Consider the following 20,751-nt stretch of genomic DNA (forward strand, 5'->3'; position numbering starts at 1 on the left):
AGTTTGCGGATTGAGATACCACAAGTGCTTTATGAGTTTTTGGATTGTAACTCGAGAAACATCAGGATCAATTGACTTGTAATTGTCAAGTTTTTTCAAAAGCTGCAAGTCGTGGTTCGGTGCTTGAGGTGGAAATGAAGCTGTAAACCATGCTCTTACGTATATTACAACAATAAAAATACACACCCCGGAAATTGCTTTCTGTTCATTTGAAGTTAACTTGAAACTTTCGCGAAACAAATATATTTTTAAGCAATAGATCGCCTTCGCTATCCAACGAGCATGATGATACGCTCCGGGGAACCGAAATCTAATACCACGGGGCGGAGTAATTCCGATAAAGGTTTGAGTTAATTCCAGTAACTCTTGATAATCTTCCCTCGGCTGACTATTCAACGATGTTTTTTCCACGAATGTTTGGATACTTTCGATATGCTCGATTAATATTTCTTTTACATCCGCATCTTCGATTCCACTTTTCCATGAGGTCTTATCTATCTTAGTCCACGATTCTTGAAACCTCTTGAAAATAGCGACGTTAGGACCGCTCGATGCAGGCATTTTTTGTTCGAAAACGCTTCTTAGAATAATCTCGAATATATGGTGTCGGCAAGGTAAGAATAAAATATCTCGTTTTAAAATTTGTTCTAAAACGACCGCTGCGCCGTTTATGTGACCGAGATTAGAAGCTGTCGTATCACAGCATAGTGCCTTGACTGCGTGAGAGAGACCCCAATCTCCCCAATCCGTCCTCTAACTCTGGCACTCCCAAAAGTTTTTCGACATTCCCATTCGTTATGACAATAGGTAGTCTGTCATTTACCTCACGTTTCAATATATTGGGCAGCATTTTTCCACCCCAGTGGAAGACGACTGCATTGAGTTCCGTTTCGTTAAATACTCGTTTGATATTCATTGCTCTTGCAGTACGCAATTTTTCTCTGTAGCGTCGAATTGATGTTCTATTGAGAACCAACGAGTTAATATCGTATTGTAGAGATTGAGCAACGGCAGCAATGACGTGAACAGCATCTCTGTCGCTTAATTTGCATTTATCTAAAACGGCGACCAATTTCTCGTTAATTATATTGACGCTCCCACGTGATCTTTTGGGCTGCGGCGGTCCGGCTTCGGACTCATCGATGAAGAGAACTGACGAATCCAGATCTTCTATAGAAACGTTAGAATAAGTGCCAACGCTCTTTTGACTGAGTGTGTTCAAAGAGGTTTCATCACTTGATGCCAATTCTACGAATTGTCCTACAAAAAATTATAATCATTCTGAGTCGTATTAAATCCAAATGAAAAATATTACGTAGAAATGAAATGTTCCGTCCAATAATAAACAAAAATAAAAACTTACTGGCTAAGTTTTTCTCCATTTCGTTTTTCCGTAGTCTTTGCAGAAATATCTCGTCTTTATGTCGTTGGAGTTCTTCATCATTCTCGTACATTGTTTCGATGTCTCCGATGTAACCAACTCGTCCATCTTTTCTTTGGTTCAGTAAAAATTCTTTTCCCTTTTCGTCGACCATGTCCATCACATTTCCATGGCCGATGTCAAATAAGTTCAAAAGTCCACGAGAGAAAGCTTCCTCTTTCTCTTTGTTGAATAAGTTCCCGGCATTTTTTTGCAATTTTCGCCACTTCTCATATAAATCTGTCAATTTTTTTACGGCGCGATGGACTTGTTGTGTCGGCACACGGGCTTTTTCCCAAAATATGATGACTTCTTTTATTGCTAATGTTGCACTTTCTGGCAGCGTTAATTTTAATTCGCGAAGGTTGAAAAAAAGCACTTTTAATACCTGTTTTTGAGATGGTAACTTGTTTCCATAAATTTGTGTGTCAATGTCACTGATCAAAAAAATGTTGAACCGTGTTCTACGTGACGAAGACATTATACATTTCGCAGTGGTAGACGAACGTACGGAAATTAAATAACACCACGAAACTATCGAAAGTACAATGACCACCTACGGCTTTTGGCGTTATCTGAATTAAACTGGTTAAATTCGTACATGTGTCGGAACGGGAAAAAAAAAATCACGTAGCAGCCAACCACAAAAACAGCAAAAAACTGTAGGAATTTTTTTCCATAACACCAAAGCAAACAATAAAACCAGAGATAAACAATTTTTTCCATCAATCACTGAAAGATGATAGTTATAAGAATAGACTCGCGCATGCACGCTCGGGACAGAAAACGCTGTGCTTCGGCAAGCTCTCGTTGTAAGCGCAGGCGGTTACGCGCGTCCTTTCTTATCCACGGACTGACCGGCCGGTCAGTTGCTTACTTTTGTTTTCTGGACGTTCCATTACGTTTCATTGCCACGTAGCGAATAATAATTAGACTCTACATACCGAGAGACCAAGGATTTATTCAAATGGAATAAATTGAATAAAGAACATTTTCATGATATTGAACATATTTCTTACTAATATTTATACTCTGACTTGATAAACTTCTTGATTATACACAATTGAAACTGAATGACCATAGTTTGAATGCAACTCTAATCGACTTTCGAATATTAAATATCAAATATCAAATTTATCATGAAATACGATACATGTGAGGTTTTGAAAAAGAATGTGCGCGTAGTCATGCCTATTAACAATAGATTTATGTGGATAAATAATTTTTAACATACTTAGGGATGACTGGAAAAAATAGTGACTGAATTGGTCTAAAAATGCCATGTTATCTAAATGGGAAACAAAACGAGCTTACAGGCACGTGGTCTCATGGGACTACAGCGCTGGGGTTTTGCACACATTTTTTTTTATTTATTTCAAACGTGTCTAGGGGGCGCACTTGTCCGAATTCGTTAACACCCCAAATAAGGACCACCCTAATGATCACGTGTAAACGCCAAATAATTTCAGCTGTCGTGACTTTTTCATTCATAACAAATGGCTGAAGTCCTTGCGGTTTTTGTTGTCTACAATTTGTTTGTGACGCCGATCGATGTCCACTGTCTTCGATTGGTGTAATGACTGGAGCTGGTTCTGAAGAATTTCTTGATGACGGTCCAGCCGCATTAAGTGGATATTTCGAACTGTTTGATCCACTATTATTTCCTGTTGCGTCATTACTTCGAAAAAACAAGTTTAAACTCGCAGATTTTGTTGTGATCGAAACAGCAGACGTATGTTTCCGCCCACGCATGTGACTCGTTACTGACTGTTTTCCCATATTGCTGAGAGAAAATGATGGACGGCATGTTGAACAATAGGCGGAATAAGGGTCTTTTTCGACTCGTCGCAACCAGGAAGAAAGTGCAGGATCCAAAAGCCACATTTCATTGAAAGAAGTTTTTCTCGCTTTGGAAGACATTGTATCTGAAAAGAAGTCTATGCATTGCATGGTATACACGCTGTGAAACGTACCACAGCATTGTACTCAGTAGAGAATTTTGTTCCAGAAAATCAATTCGTATTCTCGCGTTGGATATGCACTTATTCTACATTTCTTTCATAATACAATATACAAATCAATTATTCTGAGATAAAAACATGTTAAAATGAAAAAAAAATTATAAGTGGATATTCTGGAACAAAAAATGTGTTAATATGTAACAATACGGTATACGTAGAATGGTTGTGAGCTGCTCTCTTTACACTTTGATTAGTTCGAAGAAATTATGGTGAAAAGCATTTCAGAATAAAAAATGAAAAAATGAAAAATCAGAAAAACTCGCCTCGTGTCCCAGGACCAAATTTGCACAGCACTGAGAGAATACAAATATCTATATGCCTGTGAATTATTTCAGATTGAAGAAAAACCTTTGCTAAAACCTCGAAATGTTTTAGAAAGTTGAGAATATTTTATATTTAGGCCAAAAAGATCGAGTAGACTATTTTTTCTTGCGATTTCCTTCTTTGCGAAGAAAATGAGCCCGAGCCAGTTCCCGTACGAAAATAGTAGCCGGAGTTATGAATTTTTGAAAAAACGAATGCGCCACAACCAAGAATGTGAATAATTTCGGGAATATTGAAAATTTTATTAACTCTGTTATCCGAACCTCAACTTTTTCATATTGTTATGTACGCGTTTTTCGTATTTCATTCGGGCATAGTATGTTTGAAGTACGGTGCGACGGATCACCACGCGCAATTACAATATTGCAAGCAAGGGTTTGGTCAAACGTTCAGATATTAAATGACATATACATTCGCATGTTTCATTATTTGTTATTTAGGCATTTCATACATGAAAAAAATTTCAAACCACATGTTAAATGAATGTTATTAAATAATATGTATGTATATTATTTAATAACATTTATAAATATTACATATATACTTGAATAATCGGTAAAATAGCGTGGGATTACCCAACTTACTTCGATAGTGACACCGTAGCGCTCACTTTTTGAATTCACGAGTTTACGGAAACTAATCAAATGCATAGCGAGAATTAATAATGAGGGTAATTCTCGTAGTCATTATTATTGGTAATGGGTATTGATTTTTAAGCAGTAAACGTTATTTAACGTTCGTTTATATTATTAAACGAACGCATGCATTTGTGAATGGGTTTTCGGTTTCCGTAACCCCGCCATTTAAATTAGAGCTGTACAGTAACTTCGATAACAAATGCAATAAAATGTAGATAAAAGTAGTGTAGTATAATGATAATAATAGGTTTGATGCTATTAATTTTACTAAAGAAAGATTTGCAGTGTGACGGCAGGTTTGAATTTTATAGAAGTATTTCTTTATTATGACAAAGTGACAAGTACATCTTTACAGTAGTCCCGATGGTCTTAGACTGACTTTTGCTTAGCTATTAGGTACATGCAGGGCCTCTTGGCCTTTTCTCACCCCCACCCTCATACCCTTACTTATACTTTGTACTCCATACTTCATACCTGGCTCTCTCTCTCTCGCTCTCACACGACTCGTATCCATCTCAATTATACAATACTTTAGTGACCGAGACTCACCAACTAGCCACGTTTCCTCATCTGGCAACAGCATGTTGGATAGCCTTTGTCACAACATAATCCTTAAATTTACGACACTTAAAAATAAACACAACCTTATCTTTACTTCAAAATATAAACTTAACATAGAGAATATTCTTTACTCCTATATTCGGCCATCCTGCAGTGACATCTGCCCTCAGATGTCGTCAATGGACTCCAACTCGTCGTCGCTATTGTTTTCTTCAGGTTCATGGCCCAATACTTCATGTGATCGGCAGAAGTGGATGTATTCTGCGGTCCTTCGTGCTCTCCGACTTTCTCCACCACATCACGATCGTTCCTCAGGACCTTGGTTATGCGATATGGGCCTAAGAATTTACTCTTCAGCTTTAATCCTGGACCAGATTGGGTTCGCTGGATACTACCAAGTCCCCAATTTGATAACTTCTTGCTGCTTTCCGGTTCTTGTTGAACCTCGGCGATTTTCCTCTTGAGCCTTCGCAATTTGTTGTTTTGCTTCTCGACGTAATTCTTCACGGTCTTCCACAAACTGAGTGGTCCATTCTTCTTCTAATAGTTCAGGTAAACGCATATCATCTTTGAGTCTTATATTGACACCGAACATCAGCTGACTCGGTGTTTTACCTGTACTTAGACTCGGGGTAGCATTCAGGTAGTGTTGTACTGTGTCGACATGTCGATACCATTTTTCGGGTGTCGGAGACGTCAGCTTTGTCAACAAAGGTACAATAGTTCGATTGATTCTCTCGACTTGACCGTTACCTCGTGGCACTCCAGTTACTATCAATGAATGTTGGATTCCTTCTTCTTCACAATACCGCTTGAAATCATTGGATGTAAACGCCGTTCCTCTGTCCGAAATAATTCTTCTTGGATTCCCAAAAATAGCTGATTGGCTTCGAAGTCGGTCAAGTACATCCGCTGTATCAGTCGACTTCGTTGGATATAACCACACAAATTTTGTAAATGCATCTACTACAACCAAAATGTGTTTGTAGTTTTTACCTGTATTCGTCATCGGACCCACGTGGTTTATGTGGTAGGTATCCATAGGGACGTCACCTTTGCTAATGGGATTTAACAGTCCCTTTTGCTTACCGTGTTTTTTCTCAGCTAAGATACAGGGAACACAACTTTCGACTACCTGCTCAACTTTTGGCCTCATCCCTATAAACCAGAAGTCCTTTTTGAGAACTTCTTCTGTCTTATTTACACCAAAATGTCCCTTTTCATGCACTCGTCTTATCGCTTGATATTGCATACTTTTTGGCACCACAATTAACAATTGATTGTTTACATCTTTATAAACTAACTTATTGCGCACAACATACCCGTTCGTAACGTCATCCTTAAATCATCATCCTTCGCTTGCGCAGTTCTCACACGCGCCAAAATTCCATCATCATTCTCGCGTACAATTAAAACTATCGGTAATGGATTTCTACTTAAGGCATCCACATGAATCATACTTTTACCAGGCCTATGTTGAATGTCGTAATTGAAATGTTCCAATAGTAAAGCCCATCTGGCTACTCGTAAACACAACTTTTCTTTTTTCATTGTGGCCGTAAAGGCCTGACAATCCGTGATAATCTTAAAAGGTATAGCCCATAAATAAACCCTAAACTTTTCCAAGGCCTTTACTATTGCCAACACTTCAAGTTCGTAACTACAATATTTAGACTCGGCCTCGGTAGTTTTACTGCTCGCATAATATACTGGATGGAATTTCCCATCGTTACAATCCTTTTGCATCAGAATCATGCCATACTCTAAGCGTGACGCATCAGTGTGCAACTCCGTCTCAGCCCCTATTCTACATAAATTCAAAACAGGCCCGCATACTAATGCGGCCTTTAATGCGTTAAATGCTTCTATCCCTCTTGCACCAAAGTGAAATGGAACGTCCTTCTTTAACAAATCAGTCAGGGGCCTAGCAATAAAGGAGTACCTGGGTATGAATTTTCTAAAATGCCCTGTTAAACCCAAAAACTCTGTACTTTCTTAATCGTATTTGGAACCGGAAAATTGCTTACAGCTAAAGTTTTATGCTCTGAGGGTCTTACTGTACCTCCGGATACAATATGCCCCAGAAACTCAACTGTAGTCCTTACAAACTGACATTTTGACCATTTTATTTTCAACCCATGCTTAGCTGCAACTTTAAAAACTATCTTCATTCTTTCTAAAGCCTCTTCCAAGGTCTTCGCAATGATAATTAAGTCGTCTAGGTAAACGACCAATATTCCCGCACATATTAAATCTCTAAAAATAGCATTTATGTATTGTTGAAAATACGTAGGAGAGAGAGACATTCCAAATGGAAGTACTCGAAACTCATATTGCCCATCGGGCGTTACAAAAGCTGTGAATTTTTGACATTCTTCCGCGATCTCGACATGAAAAAATCCATTCTCTAAATCAGCAATCGTAAAATATATCCCTCCTGCTAGCCTATCTATTTGATCTTCAATCAACGGCAAAGACGAAAGCGGTCTCAAAATAAGTCTATTTAATTTTCTGTAATCTACGCAAAGACGGGCTGATCCGTCTTTTTTCCGTACCAAAACAATCGGACTCGCATACTCTGAATTTGAAGGACGGATGATGCCTTTCTCTAACCACATGTTTATAATATCGTCAACTTCCCGACGTTCAGACGGAGACAGTCTTCGCGGTCTAGAAACAACCGGCTCATCAGATTTTTAAATTATCCTGGCTTTTATTCCAACATCTTCTGTTTTAACTGGCTTATGATTTGTTATAATCTTACGAATCTCTTCCCGATAACGTTCGTCCGTCGTATGAGATAAATCTACATCGTCAGCTTTACTAATAACATTAATCCGGTGAATATAAGATTCGTCAGATTCATTTAATTCAACATGATCGTCTTTATTAATCTTTAAAAATGTAACGTCACCGTGACGAACTCGGAGTTCAACTTGGTCTAGAAAATCAGTACCCAGGAGGATAGGATGTTTTAACATAGTATCAGGTACAACATGATAATTAACAGTATAGACATCATTCTCTACAGTCATGTTAGCAGAAAACTCACCCAAAGTTACATTCATTCCAGACGCGAAGCCTTCATAACATACCTGTGTTTCTTTAAGGGTCGGTGCCCCCAACCTCTCGTACTCAGTCTTACAAATAAGCGTCAAATCGCTACCTGTGTCAACTAAAGCTAAGGTCTTACAGTCATTAACAGAAACAATCTTTTGATACTTTTCTTTCTTGGGTCTTGAAATGACGTCGACATCCTTGGGCTTATCTTTATGTGGACACTCTGCAGCGATATGCCCAAACCCATTACACTTAAAACACTTCTTGCCCTTTTGCGCATCAGGACACGCGGAATTCATATGTTTATCACTTCCACAATTAAAACAACGTTTCACTGCTACTGTGTTCGTTTTCGCGTCACCGTTCTTCTTTTTATTCCTATCACCGGGTTTTCCAGATTTATCGTTCCGTTCCGTTGTTTTTGGCTTCGTTTTCTTGGCTTCATGCTTCATACTCTCGTATTGGCTGAATCGATTTTTCAGTTTCTTAATTGTTTGAGCTCCATACAAAATAGATTTGTTTACCGCTTCATCCGGTATACCCTCAATGATGTACTTAATAACTACACTTACTTCAAGGTTAACTTGAGCAGCGATCTCAAGCATCTTGTAGGCGTAAGTCTGTAATGTTTCATCTGGTTTCTTCTTTCGTTTTACAAGTTCTCGATGCACTTGTAAACTATCAACGGTTTTCTCGAACTCTTCCTTCAGTGCCTTCTTCAGCTTCGCCCATGTTTTACAGCAGCCCTCGTACTCCACGAACAATTCCGCGGAACCGTGTAGAAGTCGTTTGGCGTACGCGACCTTGTAACGGTCTTTTCGTTCTCGCGGTTTGTGTAGACTGTGATTCACTCCAATTGCGGAGCCCCTCGCAATCAACGAAAAAGCTTCCGTTAACAATTTTCTTTTATGATTTTTTATTATCTTTATTTTAAACGAAATTTCGGACGTTGGTATAATTCAAGGACATGTATGGATAAAATTAGAATCGAAGAAGAGACGCGAATAAATATCAACAAAAAGAATAAATAAATGTATAAATAAAATGGGGACGGCGGACATCTAGGACGACAACAATTTCATAAAAGTCATACTCATAAAAATTACGAATAAACTAGGACAGGTCAGAACGTAGATAAAACTTATCATCAGCGTTATTATGGATATTCTTCAGATCCCTAATTCCGTGCGCGGCCAATTCGTATTCCCTCGTCCGTCATTCTTGGTGGGCTTTCCTCCATCGGGAATCCGAATGCGTTTACTGTTTCGTCGGTTGTCTTTCTTCTTTCTTGATAATTCTTTATTGCGAGCGCACGCTGCTGACGATCTCCTCATCCGTCGTCTCCCGCTTCCCGCTCGATCGATTCGAAACCGTCCTCTCTCTTCCACTTCTCGATCGATTGTCTAACCGTCCTCTCTCTTCCACTTCTCGATCGATTCTCCTGTCGTCTCTCGCTGACACTTCTCGATCACCGCTTAGGTGAAAGCCCCCCTCCCTACGGACCTACCTATCACTGAGTTCCGTAGTCTCTCTGGCGGCTAAATTCAACTGTTACAACCTTTTGAACGTCGTTCCATTCACACAGCTCGGCTACTATTTTAAGCCAATATTAAAAATGGCTGACATTTTTTCCGGTTGTAACTATCCGGCTTACAGCGAAACATTACCTGTAGTCCGTGCATATGTATGTTCACAGTTGTAATTTTCACATTCGTCAAGTTTATATAACATTAAAATTATATTAGGCAATGTTAAAAATTTTATAAATACACAATGGAACGAACGATCTACTACTTTAAATGTGTATAATAAAGAAAAAAAGGTTCATTATAAGGCTTTAACAAATATAAAATTATTATAAAGATGGAAAAAAAAAATCAAACATTAATTAGATATATTCATTATTCATATCAGAATATATTTATTTTTGTAAATAATTTATAACAATGAAATAATCATGAAATATTTTATAATTAATTTTCATCTTCGGAATCGTCTTCAGAAAGTGACAAGTCATCTTCATACTGCAAGTCAGATTCTGTAAAAATAAAATACAAATTTTTAAATAAGCTTATGATAATTAAAATGCTGTTACAATAAATGTTACAATGCTGTCATTACCTTCAGGATTTAGAATCAAGTCGCTGACAAAGCAAGGAAGTTGGTCTCCTTCGAACCACTTAAATACGTAACGGTTTTCCATCTCCATCCAGCCGTATTCAAGGGGATTCAGTGATGTGGGCTCATTCGCATGAGCATTTTTCCAAATGCTGGAAATATAATGCGTCCTCAAAACTTGTTAGTACAGTTCAGATTTACACGGAGGGATCAAACTTGCATCAAAGCTCCGGACTTTTTTATTAAAATTTTCGTTCATATCTACAGCCTTGTAGGAATTAACGAACAGCTGAAATCTCCCATCATCAACATCGATGGATTTTTTAGCATTGTACATACTGCAAGTGTACTTCTGGATAACATTAAACAGTTCACGTATGGTATCCTTAGTCAGGCCAATGTCACCGAAAGCAGCGAATGCTTTTTGAAATTCAACGTTATTTTTTAGTAACGTAAAAGGTTTTTTTTTTGCCCCGATTATAAAAAGCTGGATTGAAATCACAACCAGTGAAAGCGTGGAAGCCAATTAAGCTTTTAGCTAAAAGTGGACCAAGTTCTGTATATATTTTGCTGACATCAATAAACCTTTCGTTGTTTCCTGTCCCGGTTAGCATCCAAATGTGAGAAGAAGGATTTTTCAAGTTAACCATGTTGCCCAGCATGATTATTAAAATATCAGTATCTGAACCTCTAATAACAATATTAGACTGATCAATAATGCTACAAGCATGGAAAATAATTTTACTGTCTGCTTTTTCATGAGATTTACAACACAAATCTTCAACGATACTTGACTCGACTTTGCCGTCATTGGATCTATATGAATAACAATTTTTGAAATTCAAATGGATCAATTTATTTCCAATAAACGGCGCAACATCATCCGTTACCCAATGTATAGTGAAAAATTCAATAAGAGCTTCCTTGAATTTGGTATTTCGCATTTCTTTCGTAAAGTCACTTGATCTGATTTGGTCTGGTCCATAAATCGAGTAATCATTTAGTGGTGCTTCATGTCGAAGACTCCGTTCGTTGTCTTTGATGGAAGGGTACCAATATTGATCAAAGATAACATCTATTCTGGATGCTGAAAATTTAGTAATCATTTGCAAAAATTTCTTTGAAATATTACCAAAAGTCCTGGGTACTTCTTTCATAGCATGTAGAATAAAGAAACCGTCAATCAAATATACATCAGCGTGACTTGGTGGATCATGGTCAATTTTTGCCTCAAGAGATTTAGCAAGCGCTGACTTATCTGTTTTGTGAATTCCTCCGTCCAAATGGCATAGAGAAAGAGGCACAGGAGTTATCGGATATGATAAAATTCTGAGGACATCGATCTTATAGTCCATTGATAACCCCAACATGCGTCCAAATAAATCCCGCTGTATTTTGATTTCTTGATTTTTTCCTCCAACTTTCACGGTTTTTTTTTTTTTATCTGACTTGAAAAATTGTGAATTGGTATTTTCTTGATTGCTTTATCAAACCGGTTAATATCTGATGAACATTCAGAAATGAATGCTTTGCGAAGATCATCACCAATCTTTTCAACTTTCAGAAGAAAGTCTTCTACTTGAGTTGAAGCAGCTTTACCAGATGATATGTTAAACAATTGATTCGGAGGTAACTGGGCACTAAATGGATTGATGTATTGATCAAAAGATTTTACAAACTCTTCCAGTTGCTCGCAATTTTTTTTGATGTTCGATGGCTGTAACTCTGCTGAAATATCTTGTTTTTTATTAATGCCTATCTCTTCCAAAACGTGGGTGATAATAGTTGATCGAATATCATGACTACGAGCCCAACGTTGACGAGCTGCGATGGAATCTGTCAAATGAGTGATTCCAGTTAGTCGCCTAGCAGCATCCGCATTGATCGTTTGCTCTAGAGTTAAGTCAATCGGCTGCCTCGAAAATGGTTTTCCCGTACGTTTAATTCCAAAGAACCCTTTTTTTAAATCTTCTTCTAGCCCTAGATGAGTTGAAGCAACTTTCATAAGGTTGTAATGATACGTAACCGTCCATCTTGCATAATTTTGTTGATTAAATAAAAAAAATAAGTTTGTAATTTTAGGTAAAATATTTTTGAATAACTCAAAATCTCCCAAACGAATACTTCTGCTAAGAGTTAAATAATAATGTACAAGCTTTACGTACACCATATAAAACTGAGCAGTTTTACCAAAATCACCATGGAGAGTTTGTTCCTCAAATTTAGCATAATTTGCACACAATTCTTTGAGTTTTTCGTCGTGAATAAAAAATATTGGTGTTTGGCAAGATTTTAATCTTTGCAATTCTTGAAATATATCATCAGTTATTTAAATTTTTTCCTGTTCCAAGAAAGATCGGAAATGAAGAATTTGCAATCCTAAGGCCATCATAGGATGTAACCTCTTACACCGGTTAAAATGTTTGCCATCTAAAAAACTTGCTACAGACCCACTCGCAAGCAACTCACTCTCAACCATAATTGTTGACAGCCCACAACCATCAATGAATTTCCCAATAACTTTAAAATAAGTTTGCATGATGTGAAAAGAACCCAAATGTATAAATAACTTGGAAAATTTTGGACTTGTTTCAGTGGCTTTAATTTGAAAAGCGATTTTTGCTATAGCCAAGTCGTATGTTACTTGCATGTAAGGTTGGTTGATTTCTTCTAAAATTTTCATACATTGCTCCATTGTTTCTAAAACTACTGGGTGAGCTGTTGGAGATGCATTAATTGGAGTGAGATAAGAAATTAATTGCTGAGGACTGTCATCTTTTGTTACAGCACTGTTAAAACCTGCCCACATTGGGATATCTGGTAAATGTACAGCATGGCTAAGCATCCAAACAGTATCGATACGATTGTACAGATCTTCATGGATGACAATATTTTCTTCTTCTCTTTCAGAAACTTCAGGTTGAAAACCACTGCTCATTTTACTTTTTTTAGGAAAGAACGGTAATTCCGGATCAATTGCTTCAAAAGATCGTCTTCGACGTCTTTTAGAATGGATTACTCGCAAATCATCTACATCTTCGATTTCTTCAATATTTTCAAGGGTAGGATCGATGTTTTGATATATTATCCCTACTGTATCATGAAGAGTATCTTTGCCGGTTTTCGTATCAACAAATCTATCAAAATTATCATATGCAATACCCACCGACAAATTATCAGTTCTATTGATGATTTCTGGACACAGTCCAGCTCGAGAAGTCGATGTATATGTTGCTTCAGTCTCAAGTTCTTCAATTGCATTGTAGCTAATGCAATGTCCGTAGCGGTTGATGATATCAACTACCTTACGGCTGCTAGTGAGACTTTTCAAAGTCATACCTAAACATATATGTTTGGGAGTTTTAAGATTTCCATTGTGAGTCATATAAATCAAGTCTTGGCTCACAGAATTGACATGACGTTTGAAACTCTCACTTTGTTGTCGTTTGCGAAAATAACTTCCAATAACTGAAGCCACAAAATCTGATAAGTTTGATGGGACTGAACATTCACCTTGGATCAATTTTTGACTATTTAAATTATCTGGGAGTTTCGATTTTTCAATGTTCATTATTTCTTTATGTAAAATCGAGGCTGCTGCTTGTAAAATGTCTCTTTCTTTTAAATGAGCAAATAAAGATTCATCTATAGAAGTGATGCCTTTCGGTGCAATTACTTTTTTATGACCTGATTGTAGTATTTGAATATTCCCAGCAAATTGAACACGAATTTTTTCTTCTAAATATTGTGATGAAATTACTGAACTTAAGGTATGTCCCATATCATTACTTAACTCGCTGAAATAATCGATATATTGCCTATGCAGAAATGAAAGAAAATAACAACGTCCTTTTTTAATTACATTTTCTTCGATCAAAGTGCATATTTCCTGAAAAACAGTTTGGTGATATTCACGGGAAATATGCCACGATGTTTTAACAGGACTTTTTTGTAATTTTTTTTTGTTTCTGGCGTCTGTTCGGCACTTTTCATGGTAATATATTTTATTACTCGTAATATTCTGCAGCTTATCCAACATTTCATTGTAATAGTCTGAATTAATTTTAAGATTCTTCATAATACTTTCTTCAAACTGGTGTTTATTACAACTGCGCAAATTTTCTATTTTACCATGAAATTTTTTATTTTTTTTCTCACAAAAAAAACAAATATAACCTTTTAAGACTGGACTTTCATTTTCTGCCGTTAAAATATCCGTTGGTGAATTTAATAAATCAGAATCTTTAACGAAGCCTGCTTCCAACGATGTATCCAGTTGAGAATCATTACCCTCTATTACAACTTCGTCTAGTACAGAGGAATCTATAGATGAATCAACATTTTGAGTCACAGTTTCAGCAATCATAGAATTGTCTGTTGACGTTGACGGCTGCTGAGCAGATAGTGATTCCGTTGATAACGTATTAGATTGAGATGTTGAAGGCGCAACATCTTTTATTTTTGTATCTTTCTTTTCATAAAACTTCGTCTTTAAAGCTGTGAAAATCCGATAACAACTGCGATGATATCCACAGTCATAAAGATCTGAAGGTAAAATTACATCTTTGTATTTTAGGTTATGATGTTTTCGTAAGTCTAGAATACGCTGACATCTTTTTAAAGTTTCTTCAGAAAATAAAAGCACTTTTTCGTCTTTTACCGAGGCACAAATCACACACTTTAAATTATCAGCCATATTGAAAAAGTAATGGAAAATAAATTAACAATCAATAAATGCAATAAAAACTATTGATTAAAGTTATTCTTGGATATGAAGGTCACAACTCAAAACACTTTTTATCGTGTTAACGTTTCGGCCCTGGTGGGGGCCCTCCTCAGAACAATTTTATTTAAAATATCTGTCACGGACAAAAAATAAAAATGATATACAAATAGGTTTGACAAAGTAAGACATATTGATGTAACTTTTATGCAAAGGTGTTGAAGAAGTATAAAAGAGAGATTACCTCATATGTGATAACACTTCCAATTAATTAATGCGTGTTGATAATTAAAAATAAATAGAACAAATAGGCAAAAACGAACGAAAACGAAACACACTACGTTGGCGACACGTAACTCCCACGAATTCATATTTATAGTTTGTTTGTTAAAAGAATTAAAATGCACAGCCGTTATGGTTGAGTCAGAGCACTTAAGAACGGTGGAACGTCTAGTGTGTAGTGGGAAGAGGTCGATCTCATAGTTATCAGAGCAACGCAGAGTCAACGGGTTAGACAGAAAAACAAAAAATTTTTTTGTGTTAAGAAGGTAAAATCGAGAGCAAGCTCAGTCGGTAATGGACAAAATTACGATGGTCGTATCACAGAGGTGTAAATATTGCTTAGGTGTTCTATGTCTTGTTTACGGTTGACAGAATTAGGATGTGCTACAATATTGCACATTTCCAACAGAAGCCTATTATAATACAAAGGTTCGACATCAATAATGCTAGCTTGAGAATAATTAAAAGAGTGGTCGAAATCGATGACATGTCTCGTCAATGCAGTATAATTATCCTCGTGTTCGTGGATGTTGCGTCTATGTTCGGTTATCCTGGTGTGTAGTTGTCTACTAGTTTGACCTATGTAAGCCTTGTTGCAATGATTACAAGGTATTTTGTAAACTACACCCGAGCGATTGACCAGGGGTAAGGGGTCTGTACCCGAATCGAACATCGAGGATAGATCATGTGCACATTTGCCCACAAATTGAATTTTGTATTTGGAGAATGTTCTATTAAGAGACTCAAACAGACCCGCTACATAAGCTACAGACCTAAGATATTCATCGATGGGCGATGGGACTGGATGAGTTGTTCCTTTAATGTAGTCTAACAACTTATCTTCATCCAATGTTGATAGTCCCCTTGCCTTCTTGAGTGTTATCTTTCGCGCGTACAGATGTTGTACGCAATACCAGACGAACATAGACTTCGATACAAATTTGGCGAAGTTTTTGTCCACTGTATGACTGAGATCATACTCACGTTCTACTAGTGGTATAAAACCTTCGTATGTGTCGGCGAAGTCGTTATGTGCTGAGTATGCGGTTAAGCCTTCAAAGCCCTCCGCTTCGAAATCAATCCACATGGGATCATTCTTAGGCGTCGTTTCCGTGACGGATAAACTTTTAGGTTTTGGCTTAGCTGTTGCGTCCAATGTAGGAGCTGTAGCTATAGGACCGGGTTGTGGTTTCGGTTTGAATCCACTACCTCTTCCTCTCCCATTCCGGGACGAGGTTCCTCTGCCTCTACCTCTACTACTTCCTCTTCCGGAAGCAGTTGTTTGTTCTGGATTTGCAGATGTAGTTATATCCATTGTTTGCTGCTGGTTGGTTTGCTGATTCATCATAAAATGATTAGATCGCAAAATTGCTGCCGAGCTCCGCTCAATAACCTCAAATAGATTTCTTAAAGAAAATTTGGTAATGAACTCTTAAAAGCATTACAAATATGTTTTAAGGCTGCCATATTTAAATTTAACCATAACATATATGCCCAAACGTTTGGCTTACCTATGGGCTCACCGCTCTCTCCAATTTTGTCTGATTTGGTTTTGGATGACCTTGAACAACACTGTCTTAATAAACTAGACTTCAAGCCTTCATTCTTTTTCAGATACGTAGATGACATGATTACAGCTGTCCCTTCGCATAAAGTCGCCGATATGCTTTCAGTTTTTAATAGTTTCCATCCGAGACTACAATTTACATCCGAATTAGAGTCTAATCGCCAAATCAGCTTTTTAGATGTACTGATTATCAATGACAATCAGCTCATTAAAACTGATTGGTTCCATAAGGCTACTTGGTCACAAAGGTATTTGAATTACCATTCTCACCATCCCAAATCATACAAAATTGGAACGATCAATTGTTTAGTTGACAGAGCGATCCGACTCTCAAGCATGGAATTTCACAATAAAAATTTGTCCTTGATTCAGCAGGTACTATGTAAGAACGACTATCCTTCTCGCCTGCTTAACAAACATATAAAGTTCAAATATGATTCCATCTTGGCATCTACCAGCCCTAACAACAATCTCGATGCAACTACTACACAGACCATTCAAAAAAACTATATTTCCATCCCTTATGTAGCGGGTCTGTTTGAGTCTCTTAATAGAACATTCTCCAAATACAAAATTCAATTTGTGGGCAAATGTGCACATGATCTATCCTCGATGTTCGATTCGGGTACAGACCCCTTACCCCTGGTCAATCGCTCGGGTGTAGTTTACAAAATACCTTGTAATCATTGCAACAAGGCTTACATAGGTCAAACTAGTAGACAACTACACACCAGGATAACCGAACATAGACGCAACATCCACGAACACGAGGATAATTATACTGCATTGACGAGACATGCCATCGATTTCGACCACTCTTTTAATTATTCTCAAGCTAGCATTATTGATGTCGAACCTTTGTATTATAATAGGCTTCTGTTGGAAATGTGCAATATTGTAGCACATCCTAATTCTGTCAACCGTAAACAAGACATAGAACACCTAAGCAATATTTACACCTCTGTGATACGACCATCGTAATTTTGTCCATTACCGACTGAGCTTGCTCTCGATTTTACCTTCTTAACACAAAAAAATTTTTTGTTTTTCTGTCTAACCCGTTGACTCTGCGTTGCTCTGATAACTATGAGATCGACCTCTTCCCACTACACACTAGACGTTCCACCGTTCTTAAGTGCTCTGACTCAACCATAACGGCTGTGCATTTTAATTCTTTTAACAAACAAACTATAAATATGAATTCGTGGGAGTTACGTGTCGCCAACGTAGTGTGTTTCGTTTTCGTTCGTTTTTGCCTATTTGTTCTATTTATTTTTAATTATCAACACGCATTAATTAATTGGAAGTGTTATCACATATGAGGTAATCTCTCTTTTATACTTCTTCAACACCTTTGCATAAAAGTTACATCAATATGTCTTACTTTGTCAAACCTATTTGTATATCATTTTTATTTTTTGTCCGTGACAGATATTTTAAATAAAATTGTTCTGAGGAGGGCCCCCACCAGGGCCGAAACGTTAACACGATAAAAAGTGTTTTGAGTTGTGACCTTCATATCCAAGAATAACTTTAATCAACAAATCTCCAAGGTCAAGATAAATCTTCTTCATAATAAAAACTATTCACAGTATTATATCTCTATACTTTCAACATGCAACTGACTAAAATATATTTGTCCGTAAACCGTTGGGCCTGGTGTGCCTTTGTGTTCGTAAAAGGAACTAAATCCCCACCACTCAGCCCTAACATAAAAGGAGAAAATGTTTGACTAAAGAGATAGAGAGAGAGAGCATAAACTACTACTCTTACTGTACCACATGTTTTCTAAGCATAGACTGCAGGTAATGTTTCGCTGTAAACCGGATAGTTACAACCGGAAAAAATGTCAGCCATTTTTAATATTGGCTTAAAATAGTTCAATAAATAATATATTAAAATGGCTGACGCCGTAAAATACTTTAAAAATTTTTTTTTTTCCGAATTTTGAAAAGTGGCTGCCAGGATGTTGCAACCTTCAAAATCAGCAGCCATATTTATTTTTCAATTTTTCTAGAGGTATATTATGACATATTAAAACGGCAGACGCCGTAAAATACTTTAAAAATTTACTTAATTTTCATACCTGACTCACCTGAGGCACCCCAAACCTACCGCGGCCGGGCTTAGCTAGTACCCATTGCTTGTTTACTGGGTATAGAAGTCTCACTGGACGAAATTTCAGATACCGTAAAGAATGTGTTGTCAGATTTAAGCTGGCTCTTAGACTAATATTTCGGCCTCGGCGGTCGTAGTCGGAATACGCCTCTGAAGAAACGTCGTAGCGATTCGTTTTTGGGAGTTTCTTGCTGGATAATTAACGAAATCGCCGATCTATGTGAATTTAATGTTCTATAGGAATCTCCCTTGTGAAATTTTTCCGTTAAATATTCCATAATTTCTTCTACGGATGGTTGAAACAACTTCACATTCGTTTTTTCGCAGTATTTTATCCACTTTGATATAGATCCGCTGTATTGTTTGAGCATAGATTCGGCTAGGGATGCGATCATAATTTCCGTTGTCTTTTCCGGTGTCCCTTTCAGTCTCAAAGCCTCCCTGATAATACGCTTACAATTAGCGACAGTTTGCGCGCCAGTGGACGCTGCATCGACCTACAAGGAGAAAGTAACATTTGTGCATGTGGTCCAATGATGAGTGAATCTCCGATTTGCATTGATTTAACCCTTTTAGTGCCGGGCGAAATGGAGGTGCCTATGCGAGAAAAACCGGCCGAATTTCACAGTTTTACAAGGGTTCGGGAAAATGCTTATAAAAACCAAACGAGAAACGATATTTACATGATTCAAAAAGCTGCGTATTATAGATGAAATACAGAACGAAACAATGACACTAGTTTTTTTGTACTCATTTGAGAATTATAGAAAAAACAAAGGTATATATGTTTATAAATGAAGTAAAAGTTGAGTTCTCTCGTACAAAACGTGTTTGCACATACAAACAGCCATCTTTTCACCACAATTTTATATGGGTCAATTATAATGAAGCATATACTTTGTATTTCCAATATATTTTGTAACAAGATAAACAATATTACATAACAAAAATAAAACATAACTTGAAGGTACACGGTAGGCGCCAGGCGGATTATCTCTTTCGAAATATGTAATTGTTATCGGTAATATAACATTGCTGAAACAAAATTATGTTGTCATAAATATTTATATATATATTGCAAATGTGTAAAATTTTGTTATTGCAACTCACACAAATAATTTATTTAGCATTCGTGGCTACTAATGCACACTCCATGCAATCCTTTGTTGCACTTATTGCAAACTGTGCGTGATTTTCTCTTTGGGCCACCATCCTTTCTGCTGCACACCACGCAAACCCTTTCCAGTTTTTCAGGCAGTTTCCGTACACCTATGCGGGGCACATTTGTTGAAGTTTCCGCTAATGGTGTGTCGTGTGCTATCCTCTTTAGTGCCAACCATTCAGTGGTTATCGACTGGATAACATCAGTAATGAATTCCAGTCTTGTTTTGGTTTTGCCGTCTGTATTGTGCCGATATAATATGTAGGCATTCAACACCATTCGGGAGAAAATGGAGAAAACTACTTTTTTCCAATATTTGATGGCTCTTCTTTCATCTAAGTATGAATATAGCATCATGTCTGACGTGTCTACGCCTCCCATGTGTTTGTTATATTCAGCTACGATTGCTGGTTTTTCGACCTGTATTTGTGCATTCCTTTTCCTGATTGTAGTCGTTTTGTTCTGAGCCTTCTCAAATGTGGACATCAGTAAAACATTTTTCTTCTGCGACTTTTTTTCCCGGTACGCTAATAGTAAGACTTCATTATTTCGGGCGTACTTAGATGCGCCCTCTTGCAATTTAGTCTTCATAAATGATGGAATATATTTCCTGTTGCTGCGGATTGTGCCAGTCAGATATGTCCCTTTTTCAAACAGTGCTCTTGCTAAGGGAATGCTTGTAAAAAAGTTGTCTGCTACCATGTGATAGCCTTTCATAAAATAATTGCCCATATTCAATAATTTATGAATCACGACG

At 37.2% G+C, this 20,751-nt stretch overlaps 2 protein-coding genes across 5 annotated transcripts in view; one reads left to right on the plus strand and one right to left on the minus strand.

Moving 5' to 3' along the window:
• LOC124178622 overlaps window positions 1-20,751 on the plus strand; it is a 107,547-nt gene that overhangs the window by 79,598 nt on the left and 7,198 nt on the right. The window lies entirely within an intron of this gene.
• LOC124178627 lies at window positions 9,931-18,928 on the minus strand. Of its 4 annotated transcripts, XM_046562114.1 has the most exons (4): window positions 13,819-13,956; window positions 13,309-13,481; window positions 10,146-10,294; window positions 9,931-10,062 (listed from the first exon to the last, which is right to left on the minus strand). In XM_046562114.1, the coding sequence occupies exons 2-4, from the start codon at window positions 13,401-13,403 to the stop codon at window positions 9,998-10,000; spliced, it is 309 nt and encodes a 102-aa protein (XP_046418070.1). In that variant the 5' UTR covers window positions 13,404-13,481; window positions 13,819-13,956; the 3' UTR covers window positions 9,931-9,997. The 4 variants fall into 4 exon arrangements, 1 of the variants encoding a protein (XP_046418070.1); XR_006869857.1 differs by lacking the exons at window positions 13,309-13,481; window positions 13,819-13,956 and adding an exon at window positions 18,801-18,928; XR_006869859.1 differs by lacking the exons at window positions 13,309-13,481; window positions 13,819-13,956 and adding an exon at window positions 18,810-18,924.

This window comes from Neodiprion fabricii, chromosome 3 (genome assembly GCF_021155785.1).
Source record: "Neodiprion fabricii isolate iyNeoFabr1 chromosome 3, iyNeoFabr1.1, whole genome shotgun sequence".
Classification (NCBI taxonomy): domain Eukaryota; kingdom Metazoa; phylum Arthropoda; class Insecta; order Hymenoptera; family Diprionidae; genus Neodiprion; species Neodiprion fabricii.